This window comes from Podarcis vaucheri (genome assembly GCF_965113315.1).
Source record: "Podarcis vaucheri genome assembly, chromosome: 2".
Lineage (NCBI taxonomy): Eukaryota > Metazoa > Chordata > Lepidosauria > Squamata > Lacertidae > Podarcis > Podarcis vaucheri.
This window is the reverse complement of record NC_138760.1, coordinates 122,840,922-122,866,794: the sequence shown is the minus strand read 5'-3', so window position 1 is coordinate 122,866,794 and position 25,873 is coordinate 122,840,922. Positions and strand designations below refer to the sequence as shown.

General features: G+C 43.8%; 1 protein-coding gene across 6 annotated transcripts; it reads right to left on the bottom strand.

Annotated features, from left to right (window-relative positions):
* Positions 1–4,840: 4,840 nt before the first annotated feature.
* LOC309524744 (uncharacterized protein) lies at positions 4,841–19,197 on the bottom strand. Of its 6 annotated transcripts, none has more exons than XM_082209728.1 (8): positions 18,912–19,197; positions 13,969–14,812; positions 11,606–11,726; positions 10,911–10,993; positions 9,342–9,474; positions 8,742–8,825; positions 7,499–7,933; positions 4,841–6,893 (listed from the first exon to the last, which is right to left on the bottom strand). In XM_082209728.1, exons 2-8 carry the CDS (start codon positions 14,662–14,664, stop codon positions 6,409–6,411), a joined length of 2,037 nt encoding a protein of 678 aa, XP_082065854.1. In that variant the 5' UTR covers positions 14,665–14,812; positions 18,912–19,197; the 3' UTR covers positions 4,841–6,408. The 6 variants fall into 6 exon arrangements, with proteins under 6 accessions (XP_082065854.1, XP_082065852.1, XP_082065851.1 ...); XM_082209726.1 differs by lacking the exon at positions 18,912–19,197 and adding an exon at positions 17,596–17,641; XM_082209725.1 differs by lacking the exon at positions 18,912–19,197 and adding an exon at positions 17,203–17,553.
* Between the last annotated feature and the right edge of the window lie 6,676 nt (positions 19,198–25,873).

Genomic DNA, 25,873 nt, shown 5'->3' with positions numbered 1-25,873 from the left:
TACCCCCTCCCAATAAATTTTCCTTTTGTGTCATGTCTTTTCATTTATATTTGTAAGCTGTTGAGGAAACCTTTCTCTTCCCCCCTTTTTATTCTTGTTTAAAGTTTATTGCTTTATCAGCCTGTGGTTCAAGTTATTTTATGTATTCTAGCCACTTAGATATTTTCAATAAAAAATTCACAAAATTGAGTTGAAGGGTTTAATATAGCCGAGTTTCCATCCAATACAAACTAAATATTACATCAAATAATCAGGAATCCGGCAAGCTAAGGAGACTGTTTTTCACTTGATTCAAATTTAGTTTCCAGAAGTTAAGTGTTGCCACTGCTGTTTTCCAAAGGTTCGATGTGTGCTGTGACTGACCACTACTTTTCTCTGTTTGATCAATTTTGCAATGCACCATCTTTGTCTTTACAGCATCAATAACAAATGCTTCAACATTATCAGCTCCAACCTGAAGTTCCTGCTGCACAGTGTCAAATGATATTTCCTTGTTTTCCACAGCCATTCCCATACAGGTGAGCAGTCACATTTTTGCCATGTTCTGTTCCTGTAATAAACCAAGAGAGTTTACCTCTTTGCTCCACTCCAGATTCTCTTCTTATCCCTCTGCTCCTAATATAAGGAATTTCACAGAGGAAGAGAAAAAGGTACACAGCCTCTACAGCCGATATTCGTCTGAAAGCAACAAAGACTTTTCTGTGGGCACAATGTGGCATCGATTTGTTCCTTGGCAAGTCTGTGGTGACAACCTTGCATCTCACATAGGCGTTTTGTGAAAGTAACAATATGTTTTTTTCCTGTCTCTGCATTATATACCCCTTGCATTGAAAGTTAGGGTGGAAATCCGTTGAGTTGACTACCGGAAATATTGTAAGGACTGCATAGTAGCTCTAGTCCCTTTGGGGAACATCCCCAGCATAACAGGAAAGGAGGCTTCACTGTTTTGCATGCTTCCTCTCTGCAATCCTTGGTGGGCCTCTCTAGGAAATAACCTTCTCTGGGTTTAACTCTTTGAAGCTTTGCATAAAAACAAACCAACCACAACACCTTTTTGTTGTATAGTGGGAAAGATGGGCAACGGACGCAGCTCTTTTAAGCAACAGCCCTTTATTATAGCAGTTAGCACTGCTCTAAGTCTCTCTGAACAACAGTGAAGCTGGCTGCCTTATATAATGCTCAATAATTTGTAACAGTAACAAATTCCAACTAACTACCCAATTGGTGAAAGCAACTCTCAGTCCTTCATTTGCATACTGGTGGCCCAGAGTGAGAACTGCAGCCAGTCTGAATACATAACAAACCCTCCTGGTGAAAGCAATGAAGAGACATCATAGCATCATAGAGTGGGAAGGGAACCCCAAGGGTCATCTAGTACAACCCCCTGCAATGCAGGAATCTAGTGAAAGCATCCATGACAGAGGGCCATCCAATCTCTGCTTAAAAACCTTCGAGGAAGGAAAGTCCACAACTTACCGTCAGAAAGTTCTTCCTGATGTTTAGTCGGAATCTCCTTCCTTGTAACTTGAAGCCATTGTTTTGAGCTTTCCCTCCGCAGCAGGAGAAAACAAGTTCGCTCCATCTTCCATGTGACAGAACGCAGGGCTTAAGTGCCAGCCAACTCTTATTTCTAAATAAAGGTCTTTCAAAAGACATCAAAATACATTCGGAGTTTCATTTGACAAGTATTTTTTTTTAAAGAAACAGATCACTGCTGAGCTGCCCCTGCAGTTGTCAGGCCTTGGGAGGCTGCACTGTTGCAGTTAAATACAGATAACTTGTGATGACCAAAAGGACATGGTGGCTGAGGGAGGAGAGGCAGCCATAAGTAAGAGAAAGGAGGGGGGGAAGCCCCTAAGACAAGGAGGCTGAGGAGAAGGTGGATCAGGGCCAGCCGGAGAAACTGCATCTGGCTTCAGGGTTGTTCTCTACTATTTTAGACACATAGTTTATATATTTAGATATGTGTGTGATATAAGTAAAAAAACCTGCTCCTTTTCCCTTATGGGGTACCCAAGAGACCATATAGAGTCCTTTTGTAGGTTCTCTATCGGTCGGAGAAAATAACAGAGACCAACCAGAGAATATTGAGAAGCAAAGCAGCGAGTAAGCCTGTTCTTTATTAACTGTTGCAGCAGGGTCCTCCCTGCACACGTAGGAGAGAGGAGGAGAACCCCAGCCATTTTAAATTGCCCGCCCTGGAGTCCAAGAGCACCCCCAGAAACATCATACATACATCACAGAAGGCGACAACAGAAATCTGAGTGCATTGTTTTCACCCAGTCTGCCAAGTTACCTGTTAATGGTCACTTGACTGGATTACCTGGGGAGCCTTGCTATTCTTTTGTAATGATAATACTTAATTCCTGAGCCAGGTCAAAGGCTCACCCTATTCACACCTTAAATGTGCCCTTAAGGCACATTTGTGAGGACAGAGACAATGGGGAGGTATCTGCATTTCCTTCAACCTTGCTGAGAAATATTTGAGGTGACTGAAAGAGTCAAAATGGCTTTCGGACTTTTCCTGGGGGTTTTAGACATGTGGTTTATATATTTATATATGTGTTTGCTTGGCACACTTATGAACATTTATTATATATATAAGACCTAAACATTCTTAGAACATGTGCATTTATGAATATTTATTCTATATTTGAGACCTTAGAATTCTTATAACAATAGTGCTTTATAGAAGGTGGTTGTTTTACTGGTTTGATAATTATTCTATAATTGTGATGTTCTATTATGTTATTTGCACTGGATTATGGAGAAAGCTAGAGAGTTCCAGAAAGACATCTACTTCTGCTTCATTGACTATGCAAAAGCCTTTGACTGTGTCGACCACAGCAAACTATGGCAAGTTCTTAAAGAAATGGGAGTGCCTGATCACCTCATCTGTCTCCTGAGAAATCTCCATGTGGGACAAGAAGCTACAGTAAGAACTCAATATGGAACAACTGATTGGTTCAAAATTGGGAAAGGAGTACGACAAGGCTGCATATTGTCTCCCTGATTATTTAACTTATATGCAGAATTCATCATGCGAAAAGCTGGGCTGGATGAATCCCTAGCCGGAATTAAGATTGCTGGAAGAAATATCAACAACCTCAGATATGCAGATGACACAACATTGATGGCAGAAACTGAGGAGGAATTAAAGAACCTTTTAATGAGGGTGAAAGAGGAGAGTGCAAAATATAGTTTGAAGCTCAACATCAAAAAAACGAAGATCATGGCCACTGGTCCCATCACCTCCTGGCAAATAGAAGGGGAAGAAATGGAGGCAGTGAGAGATTTTACTTTCTTGGGCTCCATGATCACTGCAGATGGTGAGAGCAGCCACGAAATTAAAAGACGCCTGCTTCTTGGGAGAAAAGCAATGACAAACCTAGACAGCATCTTAAAAAGCAGAGACATCACCTTGCCAACAAAGGTCCGTATAGTTAAAGCTATGGTTTTCCCAGTAGTGATGTATGAAAGTGAGAGCTGGATCATAAAGAAGGCTGATTGCCGAAGAATGGATGCTTTTGAATTATGGTGCTGGAGGAGACTCTTGAGAGTCCCATGGACTGCAAGAAGATCAAACCTATCCATTCTGAAGGAAATCAGCCCTGAGTGCTCACTGGAAGGACAGATCCTGAAGCTGAGACTCCAATACTTTGGCCATCTCATGAGAAGAGAAGACTCCCTGGAAAAGACCCTGATGTTGGGAAATATGGAGGGCACAAGGAGAAGGGGACAACAGAGGATGAGATGGTTGGACAGTGTTCTCGAAGCTACCGGCATGAGTTTGACTAAACTGCTGGAGGCAGTGGAAGACAAAAGTGCCTGGCGTGCTCTGGTCCATGGGGTCACGAAGAGTCGGACATGACTAAACGACTAAACAACAACAACAAATTATGTTATTGCTTGTGAGTCACTTTGTGACTCGTGTGAGTGAAAAGTGGCCTAGGTATACAAAACATGAAATGAATGAAAATGGCTGAGGGGAAAGAGGCAGTTATTAATGGGAATAATCCCAAAAGGCGGCAGCTCAGGAGAAGCAGAGGCATGGCTAACCAGAGACACAAAAGGGAAAACAGGGTTGGCTTCTTCCTGTCTACCTGAGTTGCCAACTTCTACTTTTCTCCAGGCTCCCAGGCTCTGACGTACATACATAGCTGTCAAAAAAGTCACTACTGATTCTGTCACTGAGAATCCCAGCTCCTCCAATAAACATCTAAGGATCCCCAGAATTTGAAAAGCTGGGCAAGGTGCTTGTTTCATTGATAATATTTGGAAGAAAGACTCTCAGGGAAATGTGACTTGTGACCCTCAGTAATTTTCAGCCATCTCAAAAGGGGCCTGTGGGTTTAAAATTTGATAACCCCAGCTTTAAAACTATATCAGCAGCAACAGAAAGGCAGTGCAGCAGGGTTGGCATGTATGTGTGTGTGTGTGTGTGTGTGTGTGTGTGAGAGAGAGAGAGAGAGAGAGAGAGAGAGAGAGAGAGAGTGTCAATTTGCCAAAATCTTTCGAGAATAAACAGAGCGACTTTGAAAGAGCACCACAGATCCTGGGGGCCAAAACAGAAAAGTTCCTGCTTGTTGCTGAGACCAGTCTGGCTTATATAAGTTGAAAAGGTCTCACTTGTTGTTTTGTAGAGATTGATTTGGCAGAGTTTCATATGGGCATCCTAACTAAGAGCTAGAACATTTTAAGGCTTAACTAGTAAAAACCGGCACCTTGGATTGCAAACCTAAGCATGTGTTTACTGAAAAATAAGTCACATTAAGATCAGTGGGGCTTAAGAATTAGCTTGTAAGTACAAGAGGTTAAGTAAAAGAAGTCACTCCACTGATTTTGAAACTTCAAAGCCATTTTTAATAGACAAAAAGTAATTCAACAATTCCTCCTTGCCCCCCAGCTGTCACATTTTAACAGGGCACACATAACTTTGCATATCTATCTGCACATGTATCAGAACAGGGTATATAGGGTCTCTCTATTGACTCTTCTGGGTGTGTAACAAGGTCTAATTTCCTACTTGGTTAGAGCACGGATAGCCAAAGTGGTGCCTTCCACTTTTTGCTGAACTACAACTTTAATCATCCCTGCCCACTGGGCCATATTGGTTGGCTGTGGCTGATGACAGTTGCGGAGTCCCACACTATTTGAATTATGCCAGATTGACTATGCATAGATTCAAATGTCAATTACAGTACCATATGCATCTTGCTCACAATTAAATAGGAGGATTTCAGCCTTGTGCAGTTAAAATCCATCCAGTTGAAATTGAACAAATTAATTGCATGTGAAGAGAAGAGCTTAAAAGCTCGTTTTGTGCTGGGCTTTCCTGGCATGAAGAAGCTTTTAAGCGTTGTCTTGCTTACCAGGCTCTGGGAGGCTCTTGCAGGAACTCAGACAGACCCATGGGATCCCCAAGCTTACTCGCTGGGCTGGTAAGCAAGCTGGAGAGCTTAAAAGCTCTCTGCCCTACCTTGGAAAGTAAGGATGGTCTCACGGGGGCAGTTTCAAGAGGGTGGTTTGCATATGCGTGTTTTTGTATACATGCACCATCCCCAGAATGTAGCCCTTGTACAAGATGCAATCATACAGCATTAAGCTTCTTTTTACATCAGAACAATCAGCATTCTCCCTTGCTCTCTGGTGATTCACATGACTGTTCCTCTGGATTTGTGCATCAACAGTTCCAGGAAAGTTCTACAAAGCATTCTTCAAGGAAACAACCAGGAAGAAAGAAAATGGGCGAAAAGCAATATGTCTTCATATAGAAGTACAGATCGGGCTTTACAGATTACAAGCCTCCACAAACACTCAAGCAACCCATCACTCTCACCGTTGCAACAAGTGAAGTCAGATTCAGGTAGGGGGGAAATGACAGAGTGGTGTTGGGGAAACAAGTGGTGCTCTCTATCTCTCCTGCGCCCATCAAATTTTACAGTCAGAGGGTTAATATCTACAACTTCTCACTATAAGCTTTTTCCTCACTCAAAGCATCCATAGGCTTTCTTTCCTAGGTGGATTCTCTGATGGCCAATGAAACACTCTCTAAAGCAGGAGTAGGGAGCCACCAGGCCACGGGCCAATTTAGGCCCATCAGACCTCCCTAATTTGGCTCACAGGGCCATTTTGGCACAGCCATGCCCATAGGCCCTACACCCAATACCATGCATGATATCAGGTCAGACACTGGGGCAGGAAAAATGTGTCCAGGCCGAAAAGGGGTCACAGGCATCACCAAAGATGCTTGCAGTGTCCTGTACCTTTGGCCTGCATGGTCCAATTTCAAACTAAATCAAGTTTAGTTTAGAACAATTCCTTGTATGAGTCTCCCAGTGTGTTCTCAACCCGGTTTTCCAACGAAAGCTTCTACCACACTCCGTACATGTGAACATTTTCTCCCCACTATGGATCCACAAATGTTTGAACACACAATTTCTCCAGTGAAACTTTTCCCCACACTGTGGGCATCCATAAGGCATCTCCTATATGGAGCCTATGATGATCTTCAAGACAAACATTGTTCATTAAGGCTTTGCCACACGAGGGACATTGATAGAGTGCCTTCTCTGTAGGAGGAGTTTCCTGGATTACAAATCCTGGAGTGCTGGAGCACACATTCCCAGGCTGGGAGGAGTACGACAATTTTTTCACCCACACGTGTGCCACAGTTTCCTTTTGGGATTTGCGGCCTTCTAAGAGCTTGATGGGCTCCTTTTGTGTCTTCACCGTCTTCTTTCTCTGCTGCCCTTCAGGTTCCCATTCTGGTTCTTGAGCCAGTGTCATCTTACTTTGAGGAAATTCTGCTATCCTTCCATTAGATATACTCTCTCTCTCGTTCCTTTCCTGCTGAGGAGTCTCCACCCTGAACTTACTTAGCCCCTCATTTCCTACAGGGATAGAGAGAAAGTTGAATTAACCCACACAATGTTTAATCAACCAATCAGTTTGATTAATTCTTCAACACAGAGAATGAAACTTACATAGAGGTGTTGCGCTGGGTGGGGCAAATCCATTCTTATAACTTCCTGGCAGGTGGATTGCTGTTGCTTACCAGGAGGGAGAGGGGAAAGGGTCAGTGTGGTGCAAGGGCACTGGCAGGAGCACTGGTCTGGCTCTCTCTGCTGGTGTGTTTGCACCATGCCAACCTCCTCATCCATCTATTGCCTGGTAAGCAGCAATAACCCACCTGCTGGGAAGCTGGCATAGCAACTCTGCCCCACCTACTAAGCTACTTCTGAAAGGGCATAATATGGGAAACATTTTACTGTTCTGTGTACTGTTTCATAAAATTAAAGAGTAACTTAATGAATGTATATAATACAAGGAAAACTGGGCAACTGGATTGGCCTCAGTAGTGGTCAAATCTGAAATCAAAGTTGCAATTAAGTCCCCAGCAGCTTTTCTGAGGAAGCACTGTTTTGCCCCCCAACAAAGCAGGTTTCCACAAGTCTATTTGTCTGATCATATCTGCAGCCTCAAAGTAATCTCTGACCTTTGGTGAGAGATGCCCTGGCAAGCAGTTGCTTCTTGCCTCTGGGCTCCATCTTGGTCTTGTGGATTCTCTGGTGGCCAGCAAGGGCGTGTATCCCACAGAAGGTTTTCTCGCACTCAAAGCACTGGTAAAGTCTTTCCTGCCTGTGCTGAGTGAGGTTTGAGGAGCAAGTTCTGGACCCGCGACGGAGTTTTTTCTCTTGTGGTAGATCTGCGATTCCTTCTGCAAACTCCTGGCTCATGCCATGCAGAGTCGGCTCTCCCTGCTTCATCCCTCGGTCACTCATTTGAGGCCACATCACTCCAGGACTCAGGGAAACACCAGGACTCAAGGGAACAGTGTCCTGGGGTCCTCCTGATCGTATCACAGATGGGTCTTGTCGCTCAGGGCTTCCTTGCTGAGAATTTTCAGTTTCCTTCCTGTTCATGCTCCTGCCTGTCGTGAAGGTGAGAAAACACAGGGGGGATCATTGCTATTTTATACAAGAGCCAATTCTGCATTGTAAAGAGAACTGAGCTTGGAAGCAGGAGGGCCAGAGTTCATTCTTAACTCTCTGGCATAGACTTACTGCCTGGCCTTGTGCAAACCCTGAACACCCGGCCTCAATATCTGCTATCCAGAGAAAATATGCCAGTGATAATCAGTTGCTCAGGTCCTGCTCATGGGATTCCCATGGGCATCTGCTTGGCCGCTGCCAGAAAAATATACTGGACTAGATGGTTCTTAGGCCTAATCTAGCAGAACTGGTCATGATGGTAATGTCAATATCAGCCCCAGTGTTGCACCTGGGTATCAGTTGCTGGGAATCATATGAGCTGGTTTGCTCTTCTCATGGTCCTGCTTGTAGGTTTCCAAGGGACATAGTGGGAGAAATAAGGTGCTGGGCTAGGGTGCAGGATTTGATCATGGGTGCAGGCTCTCTTTCTTACATTCTTCTCCTGTAATATGGGAATAATAGGGACCACTATCCCCCTAACAAGATTACTGGAAGTACAAACACAGCCAATATCTCCATCTCAGTCTCTGCTCTCTCTAACTAATAAAGGATCTTGAGAAGCAGGGGGATGGGAAAGGACCTTCTCTGTGTTTTAGATGCTGAATTGCTGCTGCAAGTCAGAGCAGGTAGTATTGGATTAGATGGGGCAAGACACTGCTGTGGTTTCAGGCTGTTGCCTATGTACTCATCGCCACCAGGATGTAGCCATGGAGTCTCTGTGATAACCCTTACCTGAGAGAGTCTTACCTGGGAATGTATCTTTATGCTCAGAGTTTGGGACAAATACAATTTTTTCTTGTCCAACCAGGGTGGGGAAGACCACTGGTTCTCCTACAGGTTGGAGACACAATTGATGAATGGGGAGAAAAGAGGAGTTTGTCTCACAACTGGGAGAATCATAGAATCATAGAATAGAATCATAGAATCATAGAGTTGGAAGAGACCACAAGGGCCATTGAGTCCAACCCCCTGCCAAGCAGGAAACACCATCAGAGCACTCCTGACATATGGTTGTCAAGCCTCTGCTTAAAGACCTCCAAAGTAGGAGACTCCACCACACTCCTGGGCAGCAAATTCCACTGTCAAACAGCTCTTACTGTCAGGAAATTCTTCCTAATGTTTAGGTGGAATCTTCTTTCTTGTAGTTTGGATCCATTGCTCTGTGTCCGCTTCTCCGGAGCAGCAGAAAACAACCTTTCTCCCTCCTCTATGTGACATCCTTTTATATATTTGAACATGGCTATCATATCACCCCTTAACCTCCTCTTCTCCAGGCTAAATATGGATGCCAGACATATCCAATGCTTTTGGGGTGTGACAGCAGTGTACATATGCTTGAGACATTACCTGAGAAAGCAACGGTCTCATCCTCCTCCACCAAAACTTTCCAGTACACAGGGCTCTGAATGGGATTGAGCACAGCCTTCTCTGTTGTATCCGACAAGACAGTCGCACCCTTCAAATCAACTGTCCCCTGAAACTACAAGAGGGTTTCCTGCTCTGAATACAGAACTGTAGACAGGTCACATTCATGCCATACATTTAAAGCTAGTTTCTTCCCTCCAAAGAAACCTGGATGCACTGTTGTTTGTTATGGGTGCTGGGAATTGTAACTGTATGGGGAATAAGCAGCAGTGCCAAGGATTCCTTGGCAGGTGCTTTTAAATGCATGGTGTCAGGAAAGTGTCCCCCGCCCCGAGCACAGCAGAAGAGTCAGCCTCAGAAACTGAGCTAAAGGAACAAGGGGCCGACTTCAGATGAGAGCTGTTTGTCAGAGTTTAGAGAGGACAGCGCAGCCCCTCTCCTTCCCAAGGAAGAAGCTGTTAGCTCCCAAGGAGACGAAGAGTTGGAAGTCAGCCAGAGCATTGCCAGGCAACCATCAGATAAGCCAAAGTCTAAGTCTGTGTCTTCTGGGAGTGGGGAGGAGACAGGCCAGCTGTTCAGTCCCCCTACTAGAAGATGGGAGAAGCTCAGAGAACAACGGAAGGGAAGGAGAAGAATGGCTTGATTTTGGCATTTTTCCTGTTGGGGAAGGGACAGTGAGACAGACTGAGCAACTACTGTTAATGAGAGCAGGCGGGAAGACCGGGCTCTGGATATGTTTCTTCATGTAAAGAAACTTACATAAAACTGACGGGGAGTCGTTGCTGCTTATTAGGCTGCTTGATTGCCAGAGATCGTTATATATGGCATGGATGTGACCTGGAAAATACCTTCTTAGCCAACCAGTCTAATTTCCTGCTCGATGCAGGAGATTCAGAGCTAGAGTTCTCCAGATTCAGATTGAAGATCTCCAGCAATTCTTACCATCAAAATGTTTCTCCTCATGTCCAACCAAAATCTCCCTTCCTGCCACTTAAATCTCTTAAATCTAGCCCCTTAGGCCCTTCACTATCACAAATGCATCTGCTTCCTATAGAAACTAAGGTTTTTAGTGAAGTAGCACCAGTACTTTAAAACACAGTTTAGAGAAACAAACTGTTGCTTGTCCGGTTGTTTGCAGGACAACCGATGGTTTGTTGAACAACCCAGTGGTGGAACTTCATGCTCCAGCACCAGGGGGCGGAGAGCAGGCAGGGGCGTGGCTGGTGCGCATCCCGGGGGCGTGGTGAGTGGTACACTCCCCCCGCCCCCCTCTACCTCCGCCAGTGGAACAACCTATAGGTTATAGTGCAGCATTGGCAGACCTCAGCCCATGGGCTTCATTAGGCTGGACAGGCCTCCATGGTCATTTTGGGCAAATCAGTCAGGAATAGGAAAAACTAAAGTGAAAAAGATGGCACCTTCTGAATTTGGCAGCAAGGTGACAGAAAAAAGCTGCCCAATTCAAAAAAACACAGACTTTTTGATGCAAAGAAAGATTCAGGAGCCCGCAGGAGGAGGGGAGACACCAGGACAGCTAACGCATGAACCCACCTCATCCAAGACACCTTCTGCCAGCTCTGATCCACCAGGGCAATGCAAGGGAGCAGAGACACTTGGGGATGGTGTTCTGCTGGCTGTAAGAGACAAGAACAGGTTATGTTTTCAGAAGCAACATTTGTATTGTCATTTATTTCAGTCGTTTCCATGATCCATCCCTTCTCAAAACATAATCAAAGCGGCTTACAAGTATCAGAGAGTTTGGACACACACAGGAGGAGATCCACTTGTGGTAGCCACAGATCACAACAGCCATTCCACTTGTGGACACCCTGTTCTTAGCGGAGCACAACAGCCAAATCCAATGGGCTGCTTGGACCGGGAGAGTTATTGTGTTAGCACTACCTATTTTGCCCTCCTCTGCACAACAAAAAGAGCTTGCTCAGCAACATCAAAAATTCCAGACCACCTGCCAACTCCCTGCCCCATTACCAATCTCCATCCCCTCACATTTCACCCCAAACTCCTCCCTCCCCTCCCAGTTTGCCCAGTCCCAAGATTCCCCCAATTGCTGCTTATGTTTCTCCCCTTCATCCTCCCTCCCTTTCTGTCCGCACACTTCCTTCTATCAGCAGTGGCAGCTGTCGGGGTCAAAGGGGGGGATGAGGGGTGGGCATAGAAAGGCCTGCCTCGGCCACCTGCCTGCCCCACTTGCTCGGCCGGCCTATGGCGAGTCACTTAACCCTTACATAGAAGCGTGGCACCACCATCACCCTGCTGCTTTGCTTCCTTGCAGATCTCTCTCTCGGTGGAGTGGGCCGCCATCTCCTCTGCTCTCAAGAAACTCTGGGTCATCTTCTGCAACGGCTCCTGAAACAGCAAGGAAAATTCCACCCCATAAAGTGGATTGAAACAGAAACATTAGGGATGGAGGCCATACTCAATTTCTGAACTCCTGTTTCCTTGGGGACACCGCTCTGGAAGTGGCTTAATGTTATGGGGAGTGCACCTCAGTGGGAGGACAGGTGTTCTGCATACAGAAGATCCCAAGCTAAGTCCCCGTTTTAGTTTTGTTCTTTAAAAGGATCAGGTAGCGGGAAACGGCTGCTGATGGCCAGAGCAGGAGACAATGGCCTGACTCACTTGAAGTGAGCTGTACAGTGGTACCCCGCAAGACGAATGCCTCGCAAGACGGAAAACCCGCAAGACGAAAGGGTTTTCTGTTTTGGAGGCGCTTCGCAAGACGAATTTCCCTATGGGCTTGCTTCGCAAGACGAAAGCCCATAGGGAAATTTCCGGGGACCTCTTTTAAATGCTGGTGGTGGGGAGCAAAGCCTTCCCCCCCCTCCGGCCTTCAGAAGAGGTCCAGGAAGGCCGGCGGGGGCCGAAAGGCTTTGCTCCCCACCGCCAGCATTTTAAAAGCAGTTCGGGATAGCAGGGAAGAGCTTCCCGCTATCGCGGACGGCTTTTGAAGGCAGGCGGGGGGGGAGCAAAGACTTTCGCCCCCCGCCTGCCTTCAGAAGAGGTCCAGGACCTCTTCTGAAGGCGGGCGGGGGGCAAAAGTCTTTGTCCCCCCTGCCTGCCTTCCCAGGGGCTTTTACATCACCCCGGACAGCGGAGAAGTCCTCCGCTGTCCCGGGCGATTTTAAAATGCCGCCCGCCAGCATTTTAAGATCACCCCGGACAGCGGAGAAGTCCTCCGCTGTCCCGGGGTTTTTTAAAATGCTGGGGGTGGGAAGAAAAGCCCTTGTCCCCCCCCAGCCTTCAGAAGAGGTCGGGGGACAGACTGTCCCCGGACCTGGTCTGAAGGCGGTTTCCATAGGAACGCATTAATTGATTTTCAATGCATTCCTATGGGAAACCGTGCATCGCAAGACGAAAAACTCGCAAGAAGAAAAAACTTGCGGAACGAATTAATTTCATCTTGCGAGGTACCACTGTATTTCACTTTTGAAACTTTATTTACTTTATTGTTTCCTTCAATTTAAATCCTGCCCTTCCTCCGAAAGGAGCCCAAAGGGGGAAACATATCAAGAGAAAACTATTTCAAAACCATCCTAAAAACAGGTAAAACATTTGTGGCACAATGGGTCAGTGTACCTGGCTGTTAACCAGAAGGCTGGTGGTTCAAGCCCACCCAGGGACAGCTTTGGGCAGGATTCCTGCTTTACAGGGGGTTAGACTAGATGACCCTTGGGGTCCCTTCTACAACTCTACAATTCTATGAATCTACTATTTTAAAACAGTGATCTCAGGTGTGCCAGGAAGAGTGGTTTTCACTCACCAAATACCTGGGTAAACAGACATACTTCGCAAGAAGGGAGGGCATTCCACAAACAGGAGACCCTATCATAGGCTTTCTCTGCACCAACTTAACAGCACCAACTTTGCAGCCCCCAGTGGTGGTACCACCAAAATGGCCTTGATCCACACCTTTTACTTATTTTGTTTAATTTCCAGCCTCCCCCGCCCCACAAAAGAAGTCAGCATTGGGCTATTTTGATATTTTTTCCCCTCCCTACCCCCCCCCCCATTTCTTAAGATGTGGTTCCCTTCTACGATTGGATTAAAGACTTATACAAACTCGCAACATGTGAACAATCTGTATATAAAAGCAGACTTGCCATGGACAAATTCAATGATGTTTGGAATTCATTCTTACAGCTACTGTAATAGGTTAAGAATTTGTGAGGTGCAATAACCTTGCAAAATATACAATTTTGGGTTCCCCCCCCTCCCCACTTTTATTTCCCCTTCTACACAGGTTCTGTTTCTCTTTTTTGCTTTCTCTCTTTTAATTACATCTCACCATGTTTAGTGCACATATAATTATGTACTTTTTGAACTTTCAATAAAAATGTTTAATTGTTATTATTTTTAAAAAACGTTTTGCCTTCCCATGAGGTTTCTCCATTCCTATTGTGCCTGAACGAAGCTTGTGGAGACTGGTGGTCCATGGACCAGTTTGGGAACCTCTGCTGTAGATCAAGCCTATATTAATGGCACTAGAGCAAGGCAGGCCTCTTTTCTCAGCAGTTGGCAACCCACATCACCCCTCTGCGCTGGCTTCAAACAGACAGGCCATTAAGTTTTCACATCATGCAAATCTCACCTCCAGTCTCCACATCTTGGCCTCTTGATGGTTCCTCAGGAGGTCTTCTGCCAGGGCCACTGCCTGGGCGCAGGCTTTGGGGCTACATTTCTCCATCCTCTTCTGGGTTTCCTGGGGCAGGATGGCCAGGAACTGCTCCAGGACCACCAGATCCAGGATCTGCTCCTTGGTGTGTTTCTCTGGCTTCAACCACTGACGGCAAAGCTCACGGAGCCGGCCATATGCCCTCTGCGGGTCTTCCACCTCCTGGAAGCGGAACTGCCTGAAGCACTGGCGCTGGACCTCCATTTTGATTGCATCCCCTTGCAAGATGGCAGCCTTCACTTTCCCATAGTCCTCTCTGTCGCCAGCAGCCAGATTTCTAAAGGCTCTTGCTGCTTCTCCGCCAAGGGCCGGCACAAGCCGGGCTGCCCACTCTTCTCTCGGCCATTGACAAGCTTCGGCAACTTTCTCAAAGGAGACCAGGAACCTTTCAGGGTCATCTTCCGACAGTATGAGCTGTGTCAATCCTGGATTCTCCAGAGTCAGCTTTGGAGGCTGGAGGTCCTTCAGGGATTCTTCAGGTTGGCTCACCCTCTGCTGCGGCGGCCGCTCCTGGGTTTGCTGGTTAACATTTTGTGGTGCTGCCCCTCTTGGAAACTCTTCAAAGTGGGCAATGCCTGGACCTTTTCCCAGGTCTTCACAGCTTATCTCCATTTTTGACCCTCAGTTTCCCTCCCCCCCCTTATTCTCTTGGCAAAATCCTGTCAGTTACAACAGGTAGTTTTATGCACATTTCTGACGCCTTGAGCCTTTTCTTGAGAAAATTCCCCAAGAGGGTAGTCTTGGATGGCGGGGATACTCCCTACAGGAAAGAGATAAGAGTAGAAAATAAGTACAGTGGTACCTCGGGTTAAGAACTTAATTCGTTCCGGAGGTCCGTTATTAACCTGAAACTGTTCTTAACCTGAGGTGCCACTTTAGCTAATGGGGCCTCCTGCTGCTGCCGTGCTGCCAGAGCACAATTTGTGTTCTCATCCTGAAGCAAAGTTCGTAACCCGAGGTACTATTATATCTGGTTACAGATGGGTAGCCGTGTTGGTCTGCCATAGTCAAAATAAAAAAATTCCTTCCTGTAGCACCTTAAAGTGTATCTGAAGAAGTGTGCATGCACACGAAAGCTTATACCAAGAACTAACTTAGTTGGTCTTTAAGGTGCTACAGGAAGGAATTTTTTTATTTTTATTATATCTGGGTTAGCGGAGTCTGTAACCTGGAAGCTTCTGTAACCCGAGGTACCACTGTATCTGTTTAGTTACATGATATATACTTGAGGGAGAAGCCAACTTTTGTTCTTTATTTCTACCAACTCCCCCCCCCCAAATAATAATAATAATAATTAAGAAACAGCTTGGACAGTGTCTTGCCAAAGGCAAGGGGCTTCTTTCTCTGGGATTCAGAAACAATACAAGACACAAGTGATAACGCTAAGGTTGCAGGTTCAATCCCTGTCTGCGACAGCTGCATATTCCTGCATTGCAGGGGGTCGGACTATACTATAATAATAATAATAAATTTTTGTTTATACCCCGCCCTTCCCCTGTTCAGAAAACCGGGCTCAGGGCGGCTAACAACAAATTTAAAACACTTACTTGTAGAAGCAGCATAAAATACAGTATGAAAAAAATGAATAACAATAAAATTCAAAGTTCAGAAATCAATTTGAGGGGGAAATCCATCTAATAAGCATTAGATAGTCACCAGATGATCGTCAGGATCCCTTCCAACTCTACAGTTCTAAGAAGTCTCAAGATTAATTAAACAGCAGGCAGATCATAAATAAGAATATACCATACCAAGCAAGCAATGTCTCCTTTCAGCTGCTGGGAGCCCCCACCGTAGCCTTGAATCCCAGGGGCCTTATAGGTTTCGCGAGAGAGCGCTAAATTGCTCACACCTGGGGTGGACCACATAATCTGGGCTGCAGCTGCCAAGAAAAAGCCTAACACCACTCCAAGGTCATTAATCATGGGATGGGATACTCCCAACGTAATATCTCTTGCAGGTATTAAACTGGCAGGTGGACAAATTACACAATCGAGCAAAATCATGCTAACTGCCAGCCTAGGAGAGCGGTGAAGGACCATATAGATGTTTCCCACGCAGATGGATTTTTTTTTTTTATAAATCACAACTTTCCTCCCAAGGCACTTTGAGATAACCTGTTTATTGCAGGGTTGATTAGATGGCACCAGCTATTTAATGAACACACATTCATTGTTTGCATTGAGGAGAGATGCTGCTGCATCAGAACAAGCGCATTTTCCTGTCACTTTCCTTATTGAAAAAAGCCTGGTCTTTTAGAAAATCAGGTTTGTTGTTAAAGACACCCCCCCCCTCAAAAAAACCTAGACTGACTACCCTCAGTCAACAGAGCATAGGGCAAATCCACAACATACATTTAAAGCAAATTCAATGCTTTATGGTAGTGGCGCCCACCCTGTGGAACACCCATCAGATGTCAAGGAGATAAATAGCTTAACAGATCTGTACAGGGAGGTCTTTAATGTTTGATGCTAAGCTTTTATATCTGTTGGAAGCTGCCCAGAGTGGCTGGGACAACCCAGTCAGATGGGTGGAGTACAAACAAAACAACAACAGGTACTACTATTGCACAGGGCTTGCCTCAAAGATTCCTAGAAATGGGAGCTTCACCCGCACAGAGCTACAATTCCCAGCACCCTTAAACAACTTGTCCCATAATTCATTGGGGTAAGTCATGGGCTTTGAAAGTATAATGTGCATCTGCCATCAGTATTATTTTTTTCAGGTGTGAGGAAAGACTGACTCATTTTGTTGATGGGTACAATATATTCCACATAGAAAATAAGGATTCAGATGCAGATTGTTCTTCAGTCTTGGGTCCTTAGATGCCCAGGGACTTTTTCCCCCAAGGAGCTCAAAATCTGCCATACATAGTTCTCTTCTTTCTCATTTAATCTCCATAACAACCCTCTGAGGTAGGTTAAGCTGAGAGAAACAGGGACTGGCTCATGGATGAGCCGGGATTTGAACTCTAATCCCCCAGGTCCTAAGGTCCTAGTCTGATCCTTTTAACAACTTCACCGCACGGGCTAAGCTTTGAGGCTTTCTTTTTTTAAAATAGGTTCGACACGAAAGGAAAAGCGCAGGAAAGAAAGAGGAAAATAAGCAGATTCTGGCACCCCTTTTCACATAATGTTACATTATTCTTACAATGGCCACGTTGGGCAATTTGTGGAAGGGACAAGCTGAAATAGCAGTTGATCCCAGCCAAACTGATGGGAGGGGTTGCTGGTGGAGATTGTTCTGGGAGGGGAGGAACCAAAACACCAGATGGGGGATAGATGGGAGAGGCCTCACTGCCTCCATCCCTCAAAGATTCCTGGGAACTCTGGTTTGTTAAGAGCGCTGGGCATTTTTAGGGGACTCCCTATTCCCTTCACAGGGACTCTGGTGGGGCTGTGGGTTAAACCACTGAGCCTAGGACTTGCTGATCAGAAGGTCAGCGGTTCGAATCCCTGCGACGGGGTGAGCTCCCGTTGCTCCCTGCTCCTGCCCACCTAGCAGTTCGAAAGCACATCAAAGTGCAAGTAGATAAATAGGTACCACTCTGGCGGGAAGGTAAACAGCGTTTCCATGCACTGCTCTGGTTCGCCAGAAGCGGCTTACAGTCGTGCTGACCACATGACCCGGAAGCTGTACGCCCGGCTCCCTCGGCCAATAAAGCGAGATGAGCGCTACAACCCCAGAGTCGGCCACAACTGGACCTAACGGTCAGGGGTCCCTTTACCTTTACCCCCTTCACAGAACCACAATATGCAGAGTGGTTTTTTTAACCATTAGTCCGTCTTCCAAGGGAACTCTGGGAACTATAGTTCTCTGAAGGAAATAGGGAGTCTCCTATTAACTCTGAGCACTCATAACAAACTACAGTTCCCAGTACTCTCTTTTTGTGGCCATTCATTTTTCTCTTTGATGGAACAGGCACCTGTTTCAGAGGACTGGGTTCAGACCAAATGAATACAAAGGAGGATCTTCATCCGGGGCATGAGAGGCTTTCCTTGTGTGGACAGTGTCAGTCAGGCTCTCCAGGTACTTGACCACTGGCCATGCTGCCTGGCGCTGATGGGAGTTGTAGTCCAAAAGTAGAATCATAGAATCATAGAGTTGGAAGAGACCACAAGGGCCATCGAGTCCAACCCCCTGCCAAGCAGGAAACACCATCAGAGCACTCCTGACATATGGTTGTCAAGCCTCTGCTTAAAGACCTCCAAAGTAGGAGACTCCACCACACTCCTTGGCAGCAAATTCCATTGTCGAACAGCTCTTACTGTCAGGAAGTTCTTCCTAATGTTTAAGTACATCAAGGGCACTACGTTAGGGAAAGCTGCTCACCACCTTAATGGAACTACACCAGGTGTGGGCAACTTTCAGCCCTCCGGACGCGCCAGGTTCTGCCCAATTTCGGTGGGGCAGGGGCAGCGTGCGTGCATGACGTTATGTGCATGGTGCGTGTGGGTTCGCTGCGGCCACAGGTAGGCCCTGAAAGGCCAGTTGCAGCTGCAGGAGAGCCCCTGCTTGAACATTTTGGGGGGCCTTGCCCCCCCCAATGGCACACCTGCTGAACTACAACTCCCATCAGCTCCACTTGGCATGGTTAGGGATCAGGGGTGGTGGGAGATGTAGTCCAACAATATGTAGGGGGCACAGGTACTCCACTTTTTATTTTCAAATATATATATATATTTTTAAAAATTCTTGGCTAAAACTAAAATGGTATGGCCATTTGTTAGCAAAATAGATTTAAAGCAATGCAGCCCAATTTGCTGGGCGTAATCTAAGCCAGTCATAGTTCTTATTGCCCACGTTTTTCTCTCTCACTCTGATGTTGGACTCAGGCAGGGAATTTGTTGATGAATTACCTCTGAGCACGTGCAGAATGCTAGGTCCAGAGCCGCCTCAGTAAATCAGCCGCTTTCCATGAGTCAAGGATAAGGAGCAAAGCTCATGGCTGGTTGCCAGGCAGTCTGTTGCTAAGCGCCCAGAGGGAGAAGGCCTAAGCCAGCTATCTGAAATGTCTTCCTTCCCCATATTGGATCATTTCTAATATCTGTTTGCCTGTTGCAATTGTAAGGGCATGTAGTAAATTCATATTTAAGTTTTTTTAAATGGTGAGGTGCAAAGTAATTGAATAAGTATTGCTGGGTGTAGGGGAACTTTATAACCTAATATTCTTTCCCAATAGGTTTTTATTCTTTCTCAATATCGCATTGTCTTTTCTTTTTTTTTTAATAATATTTATTACTTTTAAACCTTACAAAAAGGAGAAAAGCAAAAACAAGAAAAAGAAGAAGAAGAAAGAAGAAGAAACAACATACAGTACAATATATATATATCACATTGTCAACTTACCAGTACATTTCCACCACATGTGTAAAAAGTACCCCCCCCAGTCATTTGGCTGAGGCGAGAGAATAATTTTAATTTTTATCAGGGTTATATGACCATAATGCTCTTAGGAGGCATGGGCCTGCTTTTGGTTTTTGTTCAAAAAGCACAATGGTACTGTTATAAGAATTTTAAGGTCTTATATATAAATAAAATAGATGTTCATAAATGTACGAAGCATACAAATATGTAAACCACATGTCTGAAACCAACACAAAAGCCCTGAAACCATTTTCTCTCTCTCCCAAAATGACCTCAAATATTTCTCTGCAAGGTTGAAGGAAATGGGAAATTTCCCCACGTTCTCTTTCACAAATCCTGTCCTAAGGGCACATTTAAGATATGTATAGGGTGTGAGCCTGTGACCTGGATTCAGGAATTGAGTAACAAAAGAGTGGCCAGGATGCCCAGGTAATCCAATCAAGCAACCTAGCAGACAAGAGAAAAAAACAAGGCACTCAGATTTGTATTGTAGTCTGGGGCAGGTGGTCCTGGGATACACCCCTTCTGCGATGTATGTATGATGTTTCTGGGGGTGGTCTAGAATTTGAGGGTGGGCAATTTAAAAAGTCTATATATTCCACAGTTGGTATTTAACACCAGCTAAGTTGGCAAAGATATATAAATTGAAATCCAACATTTGTTGGAGATGTGGTAAAGAAATAGGAACAATAATACATATGTGGTGGAGGTGTGAGGAAATTAAGAAATTCTGGACAGTAATACATGAAGAATTAAAGAAGATGTTGAAAATATCAATAATAAAAAAACCAGAGATATATCTCCTTGGATTGATAGGGGAAGAGATGGCGGGGGTGGGGGTCAATCTTCTTATATGCAAGTACAACAGCTAGAATAGTGATTACTGCTAAAAGGAAATCACAAACTCTGCCCTCAAGGGAGGAATGGATTTGTAAATTAAATGAATACTTAACTTTGGCAAAAATAACAGCTATTGTAAGAAATCAACCGAATCAAAAATTTAAAAAGTAGTGGAAAAATGTTGCTCAAAAAAAGATATGCTAATATGCCTGCATTAAAATGTAAAGTATCTGAGGTAAATTAGTAAGGAAGGATAATAAGAATACATAGAAGGATTGAGAAGATTGTAGAATGCAAAGATAAATGTAATCTCAGAATGTAGAGGAAATTGAGTGGGGGGCGGAGGGAAGCGGGGGGAGGGACAAAATACTGCATTTGATTGATGATTTAAATGATAAATATATTTTTTTATGATATTTTTTATTGCTTTTTTTTCCAAGGTCAGAATACATCATCGATAACACAACAAAAGCGGTTTTACAGAAAAAAAGAAGAAATTAAATAAAAGAACATTCATTTTTCCAGATCTTTTGTCATAATCAACTGGACTTCCCCACATCTTCCATCCCCTGTTTTCTTTACAATAAAAATAAACAGCAAATTAATACCTTGTTTCATGTGTTTTTGTACTTTCATCTAATTATATATTCTAAGAATTTGAACCTTTCACAATCATAACTTAATTTCCATCATTTTCAAATCTCAATACTGAAGCAAGTCTTTCCCAAAACTTAGCAAATTCTCAACATTCATATAACTTATAATGTTTTTGTAAATAGTCCTTAAATTTTTTCCAATCCTCTTCCACTGCCTCTTCTCCCAGGTCTCGGATTCTGCCAGTCATTTCGGCTAGTTCCATGTAGTCCATCAGTTGCGTATGCCACTCTTCCAGCGTGGGTAGCTCCTGTGCTTTCCAATATTTGGCTATAAGAATTCTTGCTGCTGTAGTTGCATATAAAAAGAAAGTTCTATCTTTCTTTAACACTCTCTGGCCTACAATGCCCAGGAGGAAGGCCTCTGGTTTCTTATGGAAGGTATACTTAAATACCTTTTTCAACTCGTTATAAATCATTTCCCAAAAGGCCTTCACCCTCGGGCATGTCCACCAGAGGTGGAAGAATGTTCCTTCAGCCTCCTTACATTTCCAACATTTATTGTCAGACAGATGATAAATCTTTGCAAGTTTAACTGGGGTCATGTACCACCTGTACACCATTTTCATAATGTTTTCTTTTAAGGCACTACATGCCGTAAATTTCATACCGGTGGTCCATAACCTTTCCCAGTCTTCAGACATAATGTTGTACCCAATATCTTGTGCCCATTTTATCATGGCTGATTTAACTGTCTCATCTTGGGTGTTCCATTTAAGCAACAAGTTATACATTCTTGAAAGCACTTTCGTCTTAGGTTCAAGTAGTTCTGACTCTAATTTTGATTTTTCCACCTGGAAACCAGTTTTTTTATCCTTTTTAAAGATCTCTAAAATTTGGGCATAGTGAAACCAGTCTCGCACCTTTCCTTTCAGTTTTTCAAAACTCTGCAACCTCCAGGTATCACCAACTCTTTCTATTATCTCGCAATATTTTGCCCAGCCACTCTCCATGTTAAGTAATTTTATGGCCTTGGCCTCCAAAGGTGATAACCACCTCGGGGTCTTATTTTCAAGTAAGTCCTTATATTTAGTCCAGACAATAAATAGAGCTTTCCTGACAAGATGGTTTTTAAACAATTTATGAGACTTTACCTTGTCGTACCACAAATATGCATGCCACCCAAAAGCATTGTTAAACCCTTCCAGATCTAGGACATCAGTGTTTTCTAACAGAAACCAATCCTTCATCCAGCAGAAGGATGCAGCTTCATAATACAACCTTAAGTCCGGCAGGGCAAATCCCCCTCTTTCCTTTGCATCTGTTAGTATTTTAAATTTTATTCGGGGCTTTTTGCCCTGCCAGACAAACTTCATGATGTCCCTCTGCCACTTTCCAAAACACTCCACTCTGTCCACGATCTGAAGGGTTTGGAACAGAAACAACATTCTTGGCAATACATTCATCTTGACTGCTGCAATTCTTCCCAACAAGGAAAGTTTCAATCTTGACCAAGTTTCTAAGTCCTTTTTAATTTCAGACCAACATTTTTCATAATTATCTTTAAACAAATTCAAATTTCTCCCAGTCAAATTAACCCCCAGGTATTTCACTTTTGTAACCACATTTAATTCTGTTTCCTTCTGAAACCCATCTATTTCTGAAGGTGTCAAGTTTTTTGCCAAAACCTTAGTTTTTTGTTTGTTCAACTTGAATCCCGCCACCCGACCAAACTCAGAAATTAGTTCTAAAGCTCTTTTTGTACTAGGTTCTGGCTCCTGTAATGTCAAAACCAGATCATCTGCAAAAGCCTTCAGTTTATATTGTTTTCCTCCGACCTGTATTCCTTCCACCCGCTGATCCCTCCTAATCAAGTTCAGCAACACCTCCAGGACAGAAATAAATAACAAGGGTGATAAGGGGCACCCCTGTCATGTCCCTTTTTCAATTTTGAACTCCTCTGTCACCACATTGTTTACTATCAATTTAGCTTTTTGTTCTGAATAGATTGCTTCAATACCATTTTGAAACGCCCTTCCCACTCCCACCCCTTCCAAATTTTTCTTCATAAATTTCCAGGATATGTTATCAAAGGCCTTCTCAGCATCTATAAAAATCAAAACTGCTTTCGTATTCAAATTTGTCTGAAGTAACTCCAAAACATCAACAATATTCCTAGTGTTGTCAGACAAATGCCTACCAGGGAGAAAGCCTGCTTGGTCCTTATGAATTACTTCGTTTAAAACTTTCTTCAGTCTATTTGCCAAAATGTCAGCAAAAATTTTGTAATCCACGTTTAGGAGTGAGATGGGACGGTAGTTCTTAAGTTGAGTCTTTTCAGATTCCAATTTTGGTATCAAGGTGATGAATGCCTCTTTCCACGATTCTGGTGCCCCCTTCCCTTCCATAATTTGGTTACATACCTCCATTAGTGGCTGGGCCAAATATTCCTTCAATGTCTTATAATATTTGGAGGTAAGTCCATCTGGTCCTGGGGATTTGCCTAATTGCATATTCTGGATGGCACTTTCAATTTCCTGTTGTGTTATTTTGTAATTCAGGGCTGTTTGTTTATCTTGTGTTAGTTTTTGCAGGCCATGGCTTTTTAAAAATTCGTTTATCTCAGTCTCTACTTGGGGTCCTTGAGTAAACAATTTTTTAAAGTATCTCTGGAAACACTTTCTAATTTCTTCTGGTTTCTGAATACATTCTCCTTCAACCTCCAGATTGGTAACAAAGTTCAATTTTTGTCTCTTTTTTAGCTGCCATGCCAGCAGCTTCCCACATTTATTTGCCGATTCAAATGATCTTTGTTTCATCTGTTTAATTTTCCATTCAACTTCTTGATTTATCAATTTCGCATATTGTGCTTGATGGAATTTTATTTCTCTTAAAACTTCTTTTGATTTTGGGTTTAGTCTTAACTTTTTCTCTCCATCTCTTATCTTCTCCAAAATCTTGTCCTTTTTACCATTCCAGAGTTTTTTCTTAGTAGTATTCTGTTGTATCAGAAACCCTCTCATAACAGCTTTACTCGCGTCCCAGATTATTTTCTTTTCCACCGAAGTATTCAAATTTATTTCAAAGTAATCTTTCAATGTTTTTTGGGCCTTCTTCACAATCTCCTGATCTCTAAACAAAGAGTCATTCATTCTCCATCTGAAGGATCCAGCTGGTGTAAGTCTCAAATCTATTTTCAAAGCGTTATGGTCGGAGCAAGTTTTAGGGCAGATCTCTATTTTTTTGGTCTTAGGTGCCAGTCCTCTAGACATCCAGATTTGGTCGATTCTTGTCCAGGATAGGTGGGCCTCAGAAAAGAATGTTCCCTCTTTACCTAGAGGGTTCTTTGTCCTCCAAATATCAATCAAATCCATATTGTCTGTAAGTTCAAAGAAGGTCTTTGGTAATCTGCCATCTTTAGTCAAGTTTTGGTTTTGTGACTTATCCATGTATGTGGAGACAACCCCATTCATATCTCCCATCAGAATGATGTTAGAATAGTCAATATGGTCCAGCATTATCTCATGCAGCTTCTTATAAAATTCCGATTTCCCCTCATTTGGTGCGTAGATTCCTACTATCAAAAATTTTTCTCCTTGTGATTGTATTTCGATCGCCAAAATTCTTCCTTGTTCATCTTTAAATACGAACTTTGGTGCTAGGTTTTCCTTTGCATATATCACTACTCCTCTTTTTTTAACCTTGTCTGATGAAATAAACTCTTGGCCTAGTCTCTTGTTGATTAACACTCTCCTGTGGAGCCTAGACACATGTGTTTCTTGAAGGCAGATGACGTCTAATTGTTCCTTCCTCAATATATGAAAAATCCTTTTCCTTTTTTCGGGAGAATTTGCGCCATGAATGTTCCAACTAAAAAGCTGCAGAGACATCCTGGACCAATTTGTTAACCGATAGGGTTGTCTCCCTTATCGTCTATACCTGGAAGTGGATCTGGTTTTGCACCAGGCGTAGGAGGTGGCCAAGTACCTGCTATTCCTTTCCGTAGGTCCTCCCCGTGATTGTTTAGGAACTTTTCTTGTTCCTCTGCTGTTCTGATTCTTATCTTCTTCCCTTTCAAATTAAAAGATAGTCCTTGGGGAAATTCCCACCTGTAAGGGATTGTGTTGTTTCTCAATAGGCTTGCCAGGTCTTTATATGTAGTTCTTAAATCCAACAGCTGTTTTGGTATATCTCTGAAGATTTCTGCTGTCTTTCCCTGAATCACCAATGAGTTTTTAAAATGCAGGCCGAGTATATGATCTTTTTCTTGCTTGGATCTCAAAATGATCAAGCAGTCTCTTGGTTTGTCCTTCTTAGCCACTCTTCCCAATCTAAAAGCGGTGACAATTTTAAAGTCCTTGTCTTCTGCCAGACCCCAGAACTTAGTTATTTCTGTTGTCAAAAAGCCAGTCAGATCTTCTTTTTCTGATTCTGGGATATTTCTAAGCCTAAGATTACTTTCCCTGTTTTTCAGTTCGGCCATGGACAGGTACGCTTGCTGTTCAGTAACCTGTCTGCTCAGTGGTCTCACTTCCCCTCTTAATTCCTCTATCCTCTTTTTATTTTCGTCTGCTTTTGTATTTACTTCCTCGGCTAGCTTTCGATTTTCTGTTGTAGTCTTTTCAATGTTACCTATTGCCTGTGTATTTTTAGTGACTTGGTCTGTCAATTTATTAATTGTAGCTGTCACCTGGTCAAATTTAGCCACTTGTTCATCAAATCTAGCCGCTTGTTCGTCAGCTTTCTTATTTAATGCTGCCAGCTGGTCCAATATTTCTTTAGAGACAGGGTCTAGCCCTCCAGCAGCCATATCCCCAAGAGCTGGCTGTATGGATTGTCCTTCTTGCAGACCTGTCACAATTGGAACAGATGATCTACGTGGCTGCACAGGCAAAGTTGATTGCAACAGCTCAGTTTGTTTTGCTTTCTTTCCAGCCCTTGTTTTTGCTGCACCACTCATTCCACAGCTGTCCATGTATCAAGGTCAAATTGTAAATCCCATGGGAAAAGCAATCCAAAAA